The 16,130-nt window shown below is 48.9% G+C and overlaps 2 protein-coding genes across 2 annotated transcripts in view; both read right to left on the reverse strand.

The window, feature by feature from the left end:
* Positions 1-681: 681 nt before the first annotated feature.
* On the reverse strand, positions 682-5,565 carry Rif1 (Rap1 interacting factor 1). Its single transcript, XM_017085677.4, has 4 exons — positions 5,341-5,565; positions 2,812-5,284; positions 2,476-2,750; positions 682-2,273 (listed from the first exon to the last, which is right to left on the reverse strand). The coding sequence occupies exons 1-4, from the start codon at positions 5,440-5,442 to the stop codon at positions 894-896; spliced, it is 4,230 nt and encodes a 1,409-aa protein (XP_016941166.3). The 5' UTR covers positions 5,443-5,565; the 3' UTR covers positions 682-893.
* Positions 5,566-6,892: 1,327 nt separating this feature from the next.
* Positions 6,893-16,130, reverse strand: part of sli (slit guidance ligand) — a 56,199-nt gene continuing 46,961 nt past the window's right edge. The window contains 7 exon segments of the mRNA XM_017085394.4: positions 6,893-10,681; positions 10,745-10,887; positions 11,776-11,935; positions 11,998-13,522; positions 13,586-13,729; positions 14,742-14,813; positions 14,882-15,250. Of these exon segments, the coding sequence (XP_016940883.3) occupies positions 8,606-10,681; positions 10,745-10,887; positions 11,776-11,935; positions 11,998-13,522; positions 13,586-13,729; positions 14,742-14,813; positions 14,882-15,250 (4,489 nt within the window). The 3' untranslated portion in view covers positions 6,893-8,605.

Here is a 16,130-nt window from a genome sequence, read left to right on the forward strand (position 1 = left end):
TCGCTGAGTAACAATTACTAGTATTTACTAATCATCCTAATTGTTTATCTGTCTGTTCCAAAACATTACTGCCTCGTCATCATTGGCGCAGTGAAACTGACAAATTGACATCAATCATTACCTAATAGATTAGATAAGACTAGTTTTACTGACAATGTTACGACGTGCTTGTATAGACTTTGGACTTTAAAGTAATAGAAGTTACTGATTTAAAAAAGATGATAAACGGTAACTTACATAGACCAATTTCTTAAGTAATGAATATGGTTTATTGACCCCCTCAACATTACCTTATTAAAAGTATTTTGACGCATAAGAACTCCATCTTGTTATCAGAATTAAAGTTCCTTTTTTCCCCAGTGAGTCATAATTCTTTATTAAACTAATAACATTCCAAATAGTAACCCCAACAAACGAACCTTTGGTTCTGAAGTAATACTAATGTTTAGTACATAATAAATTGGTTTATTGGTAACGTCAAAATAATCATTAAACTTTTCTTATCAAAAGTTTGTTTGACGCATGACACCACACATCTCGTGGTCAGAATTAAAAATTCCTTTTACCCTACTAATTCATAATTTGTTATAAAACTGATAACGTTCCAAGTAGCAACCTCCAGAATTATAGTTTATGATACAAAAACTTCTTCCCTTTGCTGTTAGTATTTGAAATTCGCGATTTAAAATAATAAAAAATTAGAATTTATTGTAAAATGAAGCAAATTTTTGCAGCCAAAACGTAATACACCAGCGGGCATAAAATATAACTAATACATAATGCAAATAAAGTAAACTATCTAAAACTAAGCAGATACAATTGATTCCCATCCTCAAGCGAGGGCAATGGCCAACTACGTAATATTCCATTCGTGATTTCAACTCTGATCCAACTCACAGGTTGGATGAGGAGTCCGCCGCGGTCTCGGCCACGTTGTCAGGGCTTCCAACGGCGGCTGCAACGCCTTTTGGGATGTGTGTGGACGTGCTGCTGTCCCGCTCATGTCGCGTGCGCATCAGGAGGTCAATGAGATCGAGGAGCTGGCTGTCACCGATGCTGCACTGCACCAGCAGCTGCTGCACGAAGGCCAGGCGCTCGGCATCGGATCGAGGGCCGCTCTTGAGGATTTCCGGCACCTGGGCCAGCAGCCCGCTGCGGCAACTGTTGCTGATCTTGGACTTGGCACAGACGTACTCAAGCACAGAGTTTGGGTTCAAGCGATCGCACACCACCGACGACAGGTTCTCGCGCACCGCGTGGTCAAGGAAATCCTTAGAGTGATTCTCCGACAGCGTCTCCAGCACATTTGTCTTCAGTTTCTCGTTGGCTTCCATCTGAGCCGACAAGAACTTGGCCAATGTGCCGGCGCTCTTCAGTTGGCTCCTGTCAAAGTAACGCTGCAAAACAGACTCCAACGGCAAATGCTCCACCACCAGGTCGAGAGCGGAATCTGCATCCATGAGGGCGAGATCCTGTCCAGCTGGCTCCGACTCTGGCTCCACCTCCATGGCCTTGACTGGCTCATCGGTGGGGCTAATGTTGTGGGCATTGCCTGTGTCGTTCCACTTCAAGCTGGTGAAGGCGTCCTCTTCGGGAGCTTCTCCAGTGGACTTGTCCAGCGTCTTGTCCGTCGTCGCTGTTCTGGCCGTCTGCTCGCTAGCGAAGCGCTCAATCTCGATTATGCTGTCCAAGCGACCACGTCTTCTCAGCGCCTGGCGCATCTCGCTGGTCTGGGCCACCTTGTCCATTAGTAAGCAACGCTTGGGCTTCAGGCTGCTGCGCGTCTCGTCGGAATCCCGAAGGTACTCCTTGGTGACGGACACCGGTGGGTCGTGGAAGCTCACCCGCTTTCGCTTCAGCGCCGGCGATTCCAGGGTCACATCATCGAGGCTATCGCATCGCAGCTTGCGCTTCAGGATGCTGACCGAGGGACTTGCCGAGGGTGAGGGCAGTCGCTTGGAGAACGTGAGCAGATCCTTATTGGGAGGTGCCTGAAGCGGCGTGGAAGTGTTGTCCGTGCCCGTCAGCTCGTTCAGTTCGCTGGTCGGCGTGGACACCTGATCGGCGCGTTCAAGGAGACGTGCTGGTGTCACCTGGTGGACCAGACGCGAAGTCGACATGGAAGCATACGGCGAGACGGCGGCGGCATCCAGTTTCTTGTTGCGGATCATGTTGATCAGCTGGGCACCGCGTCCAGTTAGATGGCCCGTGGGTTTGGGCCGCAAAGTGGGACTCGAGGAATTGTTTGTCTGCTTGCGATCCGGTGGGGAGTTCTGCAGAAAAAAGTTAATTTAAATATTGGAAAAGAAATAATCTTAAATGGTGTTCCGTTTTGTCCAAACCGTTTAAACCCATTTTTTGCCATTTTAATACAAGTTTGGTAAAAATATCTCATACGAATAGATACAAATGTATGTTACCAAATCGGGTTTTGCTAACACATGTAATTAATCTATATATTTTAATTGTTCTTACCAAATTGCATAATCGCGTGTTGGCTTTCTTGGGCGAAGTCTCTGCGGCAGCCATAGCAGTCGCAGCATCTCCACTGCTCCCCGGCAGTTGGGTGGAGAGTACGGCTTCCACAGGCACATCAGGCGGAGTTAGCTGTGTTTCGGGAGTAGGGTCGGGTTTCTTAACCGGTTCTGGCTGAGGCTCAGGTTCAGTGGCAATTTCCGGGAACAGATCCTCGCTCTGTTCAATTACTACAACCGGGGTGGGTTTTGCAACCTTTGTCTGCTTTCCGACAGCTGCGAAAATTCAAAGGTAGGGATTAACGATCTAAGCCCACCTGTTACCTGTTGCGCTTACCTGCTGTGGATGGAGCTGGCGGAGGCGGTGGCACTTTCCTGGGCGATCTCAGCTGGCGATCAGGCGTTGGCAGTGGTAGTGCCGCCTGTTCAGTGTCCTTTTGGGCAGCCCGCGTTCGCGTCTGACGCTTTGGCGGTTCCTCTCCCTTGGCAGCAGCGGCCTCCCCTTCTTTTTGAGCTTTAGATTTGCGTCCGGGGTGTTTGCGGATTGGGGTGGGGACCTCGGCTGGCACTGGTTCCTTTTCCGACTCCTCGCTGGGCGTAATATCGATCACCTCCTCGTTGTCATCCTTGCCGGTTAGAGCCAGCTCACCCTGTTTGCTCCTAGAGATAACCACCTTCTTGGGCGTCCAAGGCTTGATGGGAGCGGAATCCTGCGACTGTGACATGTCATTATATAGAGCTGGAATGTCCGACTTCTCGGCGAAGCGCTCCTTTTGGCGATCCGTCAGCTTCTCGGGGTTCAGGCTCCACACTGAGGGGATGATGACGAAGAGGTCATCGCCTTTAAAGAGGTCCCTTAGCTGATTGGCCATACTCTTCATGGGTAACTTGCGGAACTTCTCTTGAATCGCACGCTTCCACTCCTCTAGGAAGCTTCCTTCGCACTTCAACTTATTCCAGCACTGAATGGCAGAGGACAATGTGGGTTTCAGGGAATCAAACACTACCATAAGTTCGTTTTGGCGCAACTCTAGTACCAAGTTGCGGAGGGTGTTCAAGCAGGCCTCTAGCATTTGCTGGGAAGATGGGTTTTCGAAGATGGTTTGGAGCAGGCCAAACACATCCTTGTACAAGGGTGCCTCCTTGCAGAGTCCCAGTTTGAGAACAGCAGACACGTAAGCATCAAAGAGCTCCCCGAAAAGCGGTTCGTCTTTGCTTTTATAGAGGTCCGTAAGCGTAGCCTTCACGTCCGTTAAGAACTTCTTCCTTTCCGGCGCATTCTGACCCGCATTGAGCAACTGGCGCCACTGCTCGCAAAAGGAGCCATCGAAGGAGTTGCTAGCTCGGCGACCAGCGAAAGCAGCCAGTGTCTGAAGTGGCCATGAAAGCCACGTGTCAAGAAGCGAAGCATTATGTGCCACGCGGTACTCAAGCGCATTGTTTCGCAGATAGTTGGACAAGGCCTGCGACACCTGCCGCCACACTTGTAGCTTGACTGCGAATCCTTCAAAGTCCTCCTCGTCGTTTGCCTGCATCAGAAGCTCGGCGAAAGAGCCCAGCATCCGGAACTCGTTTTGATTGTCTGCCTCAATGCGGTCGACGGCGAAGATGCATGCAATACTTCGCTGCAGGATGGCCGCAGGGACTTCCGTCCTGGATTTCAGGACTAGCTTCAGGTAGGCCTCCAGAACATCAAGGTGATCGCTTCCAGCCACACGCTCCATTGCCAAGTTTTCACTGGCTATGGTATTGAAGAGAGCACGAACTACTCGACCACCGGAGCTATTTTCGGTGAGCAGGATTTTCTCGATCTCACTGCAGCAGGCCACATTGAAAGGAGCCACTGCCAACCGAAACATGGCCAAGCAGAGATTACGCACGAGCAGCTGCAGCAAAAGCTGTTCCGCCTCTGTGGCATCATTCTCGGTAAGAAGTTTCAGCCCGGCAACGGCGGCGGCCAACAGTGGCTTCCAGTGCTGCTGCAGTACCTCTGCGCTCATCAGAGGCGATGGTTGGGTAAAGGTCTCCAGGCGTAGCTCCCTCAACAGACGTTGCAGTGGGATACTGGGCTCCACGCCCCAAAGGGCCACCAGACAGGGCAGCGCCAGTTCCCGTGCCGTCTGGTAGTTGTGGGCCAGGCCCGAAGGCAGATTACGCGGTCCCCCGCCGAACATGAAGGCCAGGAAGTGCTCCACGGCGCTGTCAAAGGATTTGGGTGTCTCCTGGTCCAGGCAGGTGAGCAGGTACCACCACACTCGCAGCTTGATGCCACTCACGTGGGAGGATCGCGACTGTGAGGTTCGCAGGGGGATCAACAGCAGTCTCAGCCTCTTCACGGAGGCCAGTTCATCGTAGGCAGCGAAGATCTTAATGAGCACGCGCCAGCAGAGGAAGGCCTCCGATCGCACGCCGTTATCTGGGTTCCGAAAGCCCAGTTCCACCAGGGCCAGAAACTTGTTGATGTACACACAGCCCCTGAGTAGATCCTCGTCCATGATCTGTACCAACAAAGTCCAGATCTTGTGCCAGTTTGAGTTCTTGGCATCGCGCATTTCCCCAATGAGCGTGGTGTACTTGTTGACGAACTCACTGCGGATCTGGGGCCAGCACCTGGCCGAGTGGATGGCCGCGACATCGAGGGCTACCAGTGCCTCCGCCAGAGCGGCAACGGCGCTGTCCTGGATCTTTCGATCCTCGTCGAACATGAGCGGCAGGATGTCGCCCAGCCAGAACTCTACCAGCTCGTCGTCCGTGAAGCCGGTGGCAATCAGGCCGGAGCTCTTACAGCTGCTGGCCAACAGGTCGATCATCTAAAGGGGGATTATAGGTTACGTGATGGAGCTCTGGAATGGGGCGCCCTACTTACGTTGCAATAATGCTGACGGCGGCCAGCTGCGAGCACTTCTTTCGCGGAGAGCTGCACCGTGCGGTAGGACTGTCCCGCCTCCGCCCCGAAGTCATTGTCCATGGCGTGGCGATGCTTAGATTACTCGGTTTAACTGATTTATTTTACTCTTCTGCGACTGCCACAAGTGTTTTTTCCCGCAGTTTAAAGAAGATGGTTGAGAAAAGCGCGCGAACTGTCTTGGCTAGTGGTGGCAAAAGCAGGTAGTCGGGTTATCGATAACTAGCTGTCGACTGTCACGCTTAATACCAAAAATCAGAGTTGCCAGACCTCCGCAGCGCGGGATGTAAAACTTATTTTGAATTAAACTTACATACTCTATTGGAAATGGATATTAAATATATATGGTAAGTACTACAGTACTAAAAGTTATTTTAAATCAAAAAACTTACATTTTTTTTGGAAATGGATATTAAATATATATGTGAAGTACTAGTGCCCTGCATGGCTATACAAACAGGGTCATTTGGGCACCCAAACAAAATTTCAGGTCAAGTAGACAGATGTGTCATTCGTGGAGTAAACGGGTATACTCGAATCGTCGGAAAGTATGTATCAGGTAGGAGGATGCGTTTCCGATCCTATAAAGTATATATATTCTCATTCTAGCCGAGTCGATCCAGCCATGTCCGTCTTTCTGTCCGTCCGTATGAAAGCTGGGATCTCGGAAACTATAAGAGCTAGAAATTTGGCATGTAGATTGTTCAATTCGGAGCACTAACAGACTTTGTACAAAGATCAAATGTCCAGGTCCTTGCAACCGGAGGGCCTACACTCTATCCGTACAGTCAAGTAGGCCTGAGTAGGCAGAGGACGATCTTTAAAAGCTTCTTTATGAAACCAAAGGGAGATTTTTTGATGATAACTAAAACTAGAAATCTACACGGAATATGAAACGAAAGCCTCTCCGAAAGATCCCAATAAAGAAATCTGATGATACGTGGTGCAGGTCCGACTCCGGACGAACTTGAGAAACGCTTCCAGCATTTTGACCTCGCAAGCCGCGAGGATGTTGAAGAAACACTTGCCTTCCTTGATGCTCCTTTCCCGGAGTATATTAAACCAACATTTTTTTTTATTTCGGAAAACTCTGTAGTTTTACTCCTTACTAAAGTTTATTCCATTTATAAAACATGATGTGAATTTACCTTAATTGCAGAATGATTTCGATAGCCTCTAATAACCAGCATACATATAAAAACCTGTTGACTGTGATCCCCATCATCCTTCAACTGCTTCAACATGATGAGCAACTTAAGTCCGAGCTTTTAGAAACCACCTATCGAAACAAAACCCCATTTAATTTGAAACATTTTTCTTTGTCATTTTTTATTAGGAAATAAATATTACACACAGAAATGAATAGGTACTATAATTGCCATTTCCCCCATTGTAACTCGAATAACATCGATTGCGGGACACGTTCTCTTCCTAATTAATTAGCTGAACACAATTTTGCGGCTGTGGACCGTCGAAAGCTTCGCCGGATAAAGGGAAAATGAAAAACTGATAATTAAACTTGGTTTAGCAACAGCTATTACACATAATATATATATATTTGTCAATAGGTTATACATAAAATATGCGTGTAATTGGTGCGCATAGTTATACTTGAATAATTAATAAAAATAATACACGTATTAAATATATATAAAAGACAACTAAAATGACCAAAAGGGGCTATTACACATGTATCGTATATGCATATATAATATATATGGATATAAATAGTGAAAAATAGTCAAAAACATTTTACATATACATATAGGGTCATACATACATACAGCATACAGATAAGTATATATAGATTAGTATAAATTATTATTATTATGTAGGTTTCTTTAAATGCGATTCGATTTTGTTTCGATTGTTTAGGTCTAACTTAGGTCGGTAATTGTTAATTGTTAGAGATTTACATGCGACTACCCAGCTTAGATGTTTTTATCCGATTTATGTTTAGGTTTTAGTTACCTCAATTAGTTTAGATTAATTGTAATATTAGTTACGCTTCGATTTGCACACATTTAGTTTAATTAGGACTAATTCTAGGAAAACACTTGCAACAATTTGCTGGAAATTCGTTACACATTTTTAGGGGGCCTTTGTTTCAATTCGATTCGATTCTTAGTGGTTTTGTAGGTCTATCTTCGCGTTCCGTTCTGGTTCTATCAAAATACTTTCCTTTGAGCGACTTAGACTAAAGAAGGTTTTCGTTATGCACGTTATTATCGTTTACTCGTTTCTTTGAGACCCCTGAACAACGGCGCGTTTAAAACGACCGCTGCAGGTTTGTATTTTGTAATGCGTGTGCTTCTGTGCGATTTTACTGTTTTTTTGTTTATAACTTCAGTTTTAGTTTATAATTTTTTATCGTTCGTTTGTCATGTGACTTTCATCTGGTTATCAACTCCCAACAACTGTTTTGTTTTCTATCTACAAAAGGAATCTGTTCTACGTCCAATTTCCGAGTTCCTCGACTTGGGGCTTCTGACGACGGATGACTTGGGGGTTGGTTGGTGGTTGGTGGGGGGAGGTAGGGAATGTATCTTCTGCGGGCGGGAAGGGGCGTTCAGAACTTCGAGGGGGCGTGGCACATGCAATGACTTGCTTAAAGCTTGTTTACGCTAATGTGGTCGAATGAGAGTGGTGAATGTCCTACGGGAAGTCAAGGGCACACAACGTGCGAAAGAAGGAACAGGGTGGAACAGAAGTGACGGGGGTCAGCTAATTTCCGGCGGACTTGGCAGGGGCTACAGTTGCATATACATAGATATCCGGATCGATCGATCGCCGTATTATGGTTCAGTTATTATGTACATCGCCTGGGTAGCTTGCACTAGTAAATTGATATATGCGAATATATAGAATACATGTGTTAGCAAGGAAGTGTCCGCATTTGCAGGCACAATGCCGAAGGATAAGATAGATATATAAATATATATATAAATATATAAAGAAGCGGAAGGGGACGAAAGCAAATCGATGCCGCTGTATTACATAGATTATGCGATTAATATATGGCATATGGTACGAGTACGATTTCGAGTTCGAGTATATATACGAGTATATGAGTGCTGGAGGAGCGCTAGTAGTAGAAGAGGGACCTCGCATCTGAAAGGCAGCTAGCCTCCATGGACTGGATGATGATCATGACGATGCTGGGGACGGGGATCGGGTGGGGGAATGTGGGGCATTCGACACCGGACATCGAATCCCCCGTGTTGTACTACCAGTGCATCATGCGCAGCTGATCGAGGATACGCTGCTTGAAGAAGGTGCCCAGCATGCCGAAGACCGTCGACACGGCGGCCACGCCCATCATGACCTGCATGATGCAATGGATGCCCGACAGCTCCTCCTCCGACTGCTGGCGGTGGCGATGGCGCGCCCTATGGTGCCGCCGACCACCGTTCTCCTGCAGCCGCTGCAGCCTCTCCATGTCCTCGTCGAACTGCGGCACAATGGCCAGATTGATGACCTCCGTCTTGGAGAGCAGCTGCTCGTTGGCAATGGTGTGCGCCTCGGTGGCTCCCTTGCTGGTGGCCTCGTTGTGCTCCTTGTCCCACTCCCGCTGCTTCTCCAACTCGCGCACCCGCGACCGCTCGTCCAGCATCGTGTTGTCACGGCTGAAGTCGAAGTCGTGGCTGCCGGGGATTAGCGGCGTCTGCAGCGTCCGTCCGGACGTCGGAAACTCGGCCAGGTTCACCTTGGCGAGGAACTGATGTCCGGAAGCGGGACTACGGGACGTAGCCTCCGGCAGTGGAGGCGGAGGCTGCTGCGTGGGCAACTGGTCGCGCACCCGCGTCTCCTGGAACTGATTCTTTTTGATGCCCAGCACCTCGGACAGCGGCCGGTTGATCATCGGCAGCAACGAGTCGGAGGTGGGCCGAATTATGAAGGACCCGCCCGGCTGAATGTCATCCGGCGGCTCCAAGATCTCCGGCTGCAGCGGCTTGGGCGTACTGCCCACTGACGAGGCCTTTCCAGCACCTGCTTCGCCTTTACTGTCCTCCGCATCCTCGCTGTCCGTGTAGACAGAGTCCTCCGCGGAGGAGGAGTCTTCGGCTTTGGCCTTCGGCTCCTTGGCCGGCTGTCCGGCAAACTTGTGCGTCAGGTTGCGAATGGGCTCGTACTTGGAGCTCTCCGAGTCTCCGCGATAGAGCAGCGCCACCTTGCCATCGGGCGTCAGAACAGGCGTAATCTTGGGGTGGGGCGACGGAAAGCGATGACTGCTCTCGGGGTCCGGCGACAGGGCATCGAAGTCGGTGAGCGCCGGCTTCTTTTGCTGCTGCTGCGCGTCCTTGTCGGGACTTTGGTCCTTGTCCGTCTGCTGGTACACAATGCTCACCTTGCCAAGCGGCGTCGAGATGATCTTGATGGCATCGTTGCCGTTCTTTCGATGGTACGGACCGTTCTTGCGCTGCTGCTGCTGGGAGCCAAAGAAGCCGCGCCCCTGATTCTCACCCGTGTCGGCGAACTCGTCATCGACGCCGTCATCGCCGTCCTCGCCATCCTCGTCATCGTTGGCAAAGTGGCCGCTGCTCTCGCGCAGATCGATCGCAGTGCTCGGTACGGCCACCGCAATGGCCGCCTCCGGAACTGCCTGTGCTTCCGTGAGCAACTTCTTGCGGATGTTCTCCAGCTGACTCTCGCGGAAGCTGTTGCTCGGCCGGAATCGCGACCGGAAGCCGCCGAAGCCGCTGCCCTCCTCGTTGACGAAGTGTTCCTCATCGGCCCGCGGCCTGACCGTTCTTGGCCGCTCCATGGCGATTCGCTCGTCATCCTCGTCATAACCCATGTCCTCCTCCTCCTCCGGCACACTTACCAGACCCTTGGGATCGGGAAGCTGCTCTGGATCTTGATCCGAATCTGAATCCTCCTCCCCATCCTCCTCATCTGCATAATCATCGTCGAGACCATCGTCCTCATCGTCGTCGATGGTGTCGTCGTAGAGATCGGACTGCATGCCATCCGTGGGGTAATCCTCGCTCTCCTCGTCCCGCCCCTCCTCCTCTGTCACCCCCGCTTCAACACTCCCCTTCTCCTTATCCTCCACTTCATCCTTCGCCCCCCCAACATCCGTGCTATCCCTAGTGCTATGGCTAAGACTATCGTTACTATTACTACTACTATAAGTTAGATTTAAACCTGTTCCTAAACTAACATCTAAGCTGCTATTGCTCCGCTCGAGCAATTGGGTAGTCGCATCTTTCAGTCAGTAGCATTTCTTGGTGCATCCGCACTTGCGCACGATGTCCAAGTTCTTGATGTACTTGCGGTTGTTGCTGCACACCATGCGCACCTGTTAATTGGAAAGGGGGTATTTGTTTAATATATTCAAATTCATATACCCAGGAGCACTCACCTTGCGCCTCCTCACAATCTTGGCCGCGCAGCACTGGTTGCCGCAGCCGCCCACGCACTTGGCGTACTTCAACGGCTGCCTCGAGCGGCAGTCGTTCTCCGTGTAGTACTCGCGCACCTGCTCCTTGCGACAGGTGGACGCCGCTGTAGGTGGAAATGGAAAGAGATGAAGTCAACGGAGCGCAATTAGTCAGTGGGTTAAGGCAATGGCAGTGGCTGCCACGTGAGCCTTGCGGCTGGATAATTACAACTAACAAAGTGCACAGTGTCACCTCCCCAAGAACCCCTTGAAGTTTTCCTTTGATGGATGAGTGGCGTGAGAAGCGATGTGGATGTGCAAATGTGTGCCAATAGTTAAGGTTTAGGGGGTGGTGTTAATGTTTCGCTGTATGCCACTATTTCATTAACGTTTAAGAGTTCAGTTCTACCAGATGCAAGGCTAAGTACATTCTTTTTCTGATAAAAACTTAAATTAGTAAGAGCTTTTCGGAAATAATCATAAAACCCATGTCTCGAAGATATTTTGTTATATAAGAGTATGTCACACATATTATTGTAATCACTAGAATATAGCTATCTAAGTTATATACATTTTTTAGTGAGTACTATTATAATAGTAAGTATTATCAAAATGAAATTACTAGGAAAGATGGCTCTAGATAAACTGTTATGTAAACTATTTTGAAACCAGTATATTTATGTAGAAGACTTTCTTTACTTTCGCTTGTCAAGTACACCATCAAGCAACCCTCTATGAAATCATAATTTTAATGTCCAGCTATTCAAACCACATATTCTCATAAAAATGAAACTCATAAAACAAGCTGCACTCCATTGATTGCCTGGCGCAAGCGGACACCTGTTTTATGGACAGCCATATAGATTCGAAATGCCCCACTTCAGCCCTGCTGCACTAGAGTTTAAGTTATGAGTGGCTGTTCCGGAACCCGTCTTTATGGTTAGTAATAAATGGCATACACCCCCATATAAGTTGTGAGTTGTGAGTAGCATAAGCATGATAGATGTATGTACCGGTGACTGTTGGGGGCTCTGTGCTGCCCTCACCTTGATCGCAGTAGCGGCCTCGCTGGCCGTGCTTGCACTTGCACTGGTAGCCGTCCCTGGCGTTGGAGTTCGGCACACAGCGGCTTCCCCGACGGCACTTGTTCTCCAGGCAGGGATCCACCGGCTCCTAGAAAGGGGAAATTCAACGTTAGTCAAGTAAAATCAGACACTAATCAACGGATAACCCACCTCTTTGATGTGCGGCGTTTCGTCCATGAAGTCCTGCTCGTCGTCCTCCTCCTCCTGCTGCTCTCCTTCGAGCAGGGCGCATCCAGGAGTAATCTTCTGCTGGCGCTGGGCATTGCCAAAGTCCACCAGCTTGTGGTTGATCCACACCTCCTTCATGCAGCCCTTGAAGCTGGTGAGGTTGCGGATCTGCCAGTTCTTGTAGGCCTGCTGAGCTGGATCCATGGGCAGACCGCCCAGGAACATGGGTGTTGTGAGCTTCAGATAGTCGTTGGAGCCCTCGTTAATGATGGAGCGGGCCAACCCGCGATCCACGCGCAACGTGAAGTTCTTCTTGATGGCCAGAAGCTCCACTGCGTGGTACTTTCCATCGGCCACCATCTCGAAGCTGTACATTGTGGACACCGGGTGGTTGCCCACATCATAGCTTACGCGAATGCGTCCGTTGAACAGCTCCACTGCGAGGTGAGCATCCTGTCCGTCGTACATGAGGATGCCATTCTGCTCAGCGCTGCTGAATACAATGGTCACATTTGCTTCGGGACGTGTACGCAGAGGCTCCAGTTCCACAAACGAGTTGTTGTGGACGAAGCTGATGCTGGTGAGGTACTCGCACCACTTTCCAGTGTACCCCGGATGACAGCGGCACAGATAGTCGCTGCCCTGGGCATTTGGCTGGAAGCAGACACCGTGCTTGCACTCGTGGTTTTGGCAAGGCGACGTCTGTGGGTACATCATCGAGATCATGTTGTGGCCCTCACAGTACTTGCCCGTGTAATCATCAGGACAGCGGCATTGGTAGTCGTTGATGCCGTCCACACAGGTTCCGCCGTTCTGGCACATATGGTTCTGGCAGTCGTCGATGTTGTCCGTACAGTTGGTGCCATGGAATCCAGCCTGACAATCGCAGCTGTAGTGGGTGAAGTGATCCATGCACTTGGCTCCGTTCGCGCAGGGATTGAACTCAGGACTGCAGAACTGGATCTTGGTGTCGCAAAACTCGCCACTGAATCCCGGCTGGCACTCACATTTGTACGACTCCACTCCGTCGATGCAGGTGGCGTTGTTCTGGCACTTGGTCTCGCCAAGGCAATCATCGATGTTCGTCTCGCAGCGGGCGCCCGTGTATCCCGGGGCACACTGGCAGCTGAATCGACCCTCCTCCAGCACCGTGCAGGTGGCGTTGTTGCGGCACGGATTGCCGTAGCAGGCATCGATCATGAACTCGCAGTGTTTGCCATGATAGCCCGGCTGGCAGAGGCACTGGTACTCCCGCTGAGGAAGGGCCACGCACTGGGCCTGATTCTGGCAGGGTTGCTCAAAGCAGGCGTTGCACTTGGCCAGGATGTCATTGCGCACGCGGCCGCGGCAGACGAAGCTCGACGAGGGCGTCGAGAGGATCAGCTTATCCTTCATCGTTTCCGGTTCGGCGCAGCGTGCAATTCCCGGTTCCACGTAGTCCAGCTTGATCCAGTCGGAGAACCACTTCAGGCCGCAGTCACAGTACAAAGGATTGCTGCCCAGAGCTCTGTGGAAAATAATAGGTTCAATGGACTGTCCAACTTGGATCCTACTGTCCCTATCTACTCACATGTGGGTCAACGACTTCAGGTCCTCAAAGGAGCCCTCCGGCAGCATTGAGATGCGGTTGCCGTGCAGCGAGAGCACGCGCAGGTTATTCAGGCCAGACAACGCATGCCGCTGCAGACACTGCAGCTTGTTGTACGAGATGATGCTGAAAAGGGCAGGAGATCCAGAGAAACGTTTACAAATTGCATTAGGCCAACACAGCACAGTCACAAACAGACATATGCGGCAATTGATGAAGAAATGAAAGTAATTGCAAAACGTTTTCCATTCGCAAACGGAGGAGAAACACCAGAAATAACGGCTGAGCTTTGATTGTGGATAGCGCACATCAGTGGATACAGTGGGCTAGCGAAAATGGGACAGTATGAAAACCCATCATCGGAGATGTTCCTTTATAACAGCTAAAGACTTGCAAAGCTTTCATACCCATTAAAGCTAGTTTACTAACTAATGATTCTCGAGTTCACCTAGTTGACTCACATTATACTAGCTAATAGAAAGCGTTTCAAACCTTAAGGGATTCTTAAATCGGTTCCAAAATGATAATGATAGACTTTACAAAACAATAAATATTAAAATATCACTTGGTGGGTAATCATTTTTTGATCAAGTTTATCCAATTTATACTGCCTTAGGTTTTCAAAATATTTTCAGATCATTAAGATTTGAGTACTAATATATTCGGATACAAACTAATTAAGCAATTTATTGGTGTTGAAATACTACTAGTGGGTCTTAGATATTTACGGATTTGAGTCTTTAAGATGCCTATTTTTACCCACAGTTACTACTGTTTCAACCCACTGTTCGACTGGGAGCCACTGACGCTGGCGTCGAAGTCCGCGTCAACGACTAATGCTTAAGCACGAGTCACGATTTCGACTTTACGTCTCGGAATGAATTTCGTGCCTGCGCCTTCTTGGCTTGCCTTGCTTCCTGGACAAAGAGGGGACAGACCTCCACCCAAAGCCCCGGCCCATGGCCCAATCCCAAGCCCAATGGGACCTGGCCAGGTCGACAAACGATGCAATTGGCACAGAATTGTGTCAAGCCCTCTTGAGCCTTCGATTTGCGTTGCTTTTGCTTTTTGCTGTTATTTCGTGGTTTCCGTGCTGCAGTGGAGCAATTAAAAAGTCATTAGGCCTAGGTGCACTTACAGCGTGGACAGCTTGGTCAGATTGGCGAAGGTGAAGTTGGAGAGAATGGTGATCTGGTTGTTGCTGAGATCGCTGTGGATGGAATGCCAAGTGGCGAATTAGCCAAAGCCCTGGGGGAATCGATTTATAGAGATACTTACAGTCGGGTGAGGGACCGCAGGTGTCGAATGCGTTCGTAGTGGATCTGCTCGATCTCGTTGGACTCGAGGTAGAGCTCCGACGTTTCGGCGGGAATGCCGCGCGGGATCTCCTTGAGCTGATTGCGCGAGCAGCGGACCACGGTGCCGGTGCAGGTGCAGGATGGCGGGCAGTAGCCGTCGCCCAGGCAGCCCTCGCTGTTCTCGCTGCTGCACTTGAATTCCGAGTGGGGCAGGTCCTTGATCTGCACGTCACGTACCTTCGACGGTGCTCCACAACGTGCCGCTCCGCCGTTCAGCGATTTTTTGCGCAGCCATTCGGCGAACCAGGCCAAATGACAATTGCAATTGAATGGATTCGAGGCGAGGTTCCTGTGAAGGGAGAAAGGAGCAAAAAATGTGACAGCATGGGCCACAAAAAAACGATTACGATAACGGCGTTGATAAAGGGTTCTTATAATTCAATTTTCCCACCCTCTTTATGCATGGGCGTTTGATAAATTAATTCCGTATTCATTCGGTGCCATAGTCAGCATATGTTGCTCTCACTCCTCCTCTGGCCAACCCAATCCATGCCAGGCACTTTAATTATGCGGACCAGGGGTTTTAGGAGCGGAGCAAGTGAAACAATGGCGCACAAATTACATTGGCAATTCCAAAGTTGCAGCCGAGTCCAGACTAATTTAATAAGCAATTCTGCTTTGTCATGCAAGCTCCCTATTACATGTGTATATGTTAGAAAGTTTACACTTGAACCAAATCAGAATAACTTGTAATACATTAAGAAAAAGATATGATTTACTTCTTTGTCAAGAGCTTACAATCTATACAATGATGGGAGATTCTAGTATGAGCATCTGATGATGTTGGTTTTAAAATCTTTATAAAAGTATATTCTAGATTAGATTATTACTTTTCATCAGTTTTAGCATGGCTTTGAAATTACGTTGATAAAGAATCTTATTGAAAATCCTAAATAAGAAACCCTAGATATCATTGTTTATACATTTTTGTAGAACCCTAAATATCATATGGTTTATGTGGGGATATAAATAATTCTACCTCGATATAGTTTTTAGTGATTTGATAAAGAATCCAAGAGAAAGTTCAGAATGTGATATCAGAAATATCACAAGACTAATGTGGGGAACTATCATCTGTTTCTTTCTATATTTTCTATTTAAGATCTAATAGTTTATCTCAGTGTAGCAGTGTGTGTAGGCCGCAGGCAGCTAACTAACACTTTGCGCTC

This window comes from Drosophila suzukii, chromosome 2R (assembly GCF_043229965.1).
Source record: "Drosophila suzukii chromosome 2R, CBGP_Dsuzu_IsoJpt1.0, whole genome shotgun sequence".
Classification (NCBI taxonomy): Eukaryota; Metazoa; Arthropoda; class Insecta; order Diptera; family Drosophilidae; genus Drosophila; species Drosophila suzukii.

Excerpts from the sequence above, each read along its gene's own strand:
- Rif1 (XM_017085677.4), bottom strand. The coding sequence starts at position 5,442 with ATGGACAATGACTTCGGGGCGGAGGCGGGACAGTCCTACCGCACGGTG. Across the intron at positions 5,285-5,340 it reads GCCGTCAGCATTATTGCAAC|ATGATCGACCTGTTGGCCAG; the intron begins GTAAGTAGGGCG and ends ATCCCCCTTTAG. Across the intron at positions 2,751-2,811 it reads GCCAGCTCCATCCACAGCAG|CTGTCGGAAAGCAGACAAAG; the intron begins GTAAGCGCAACA and ends GAATTTTCGCAG.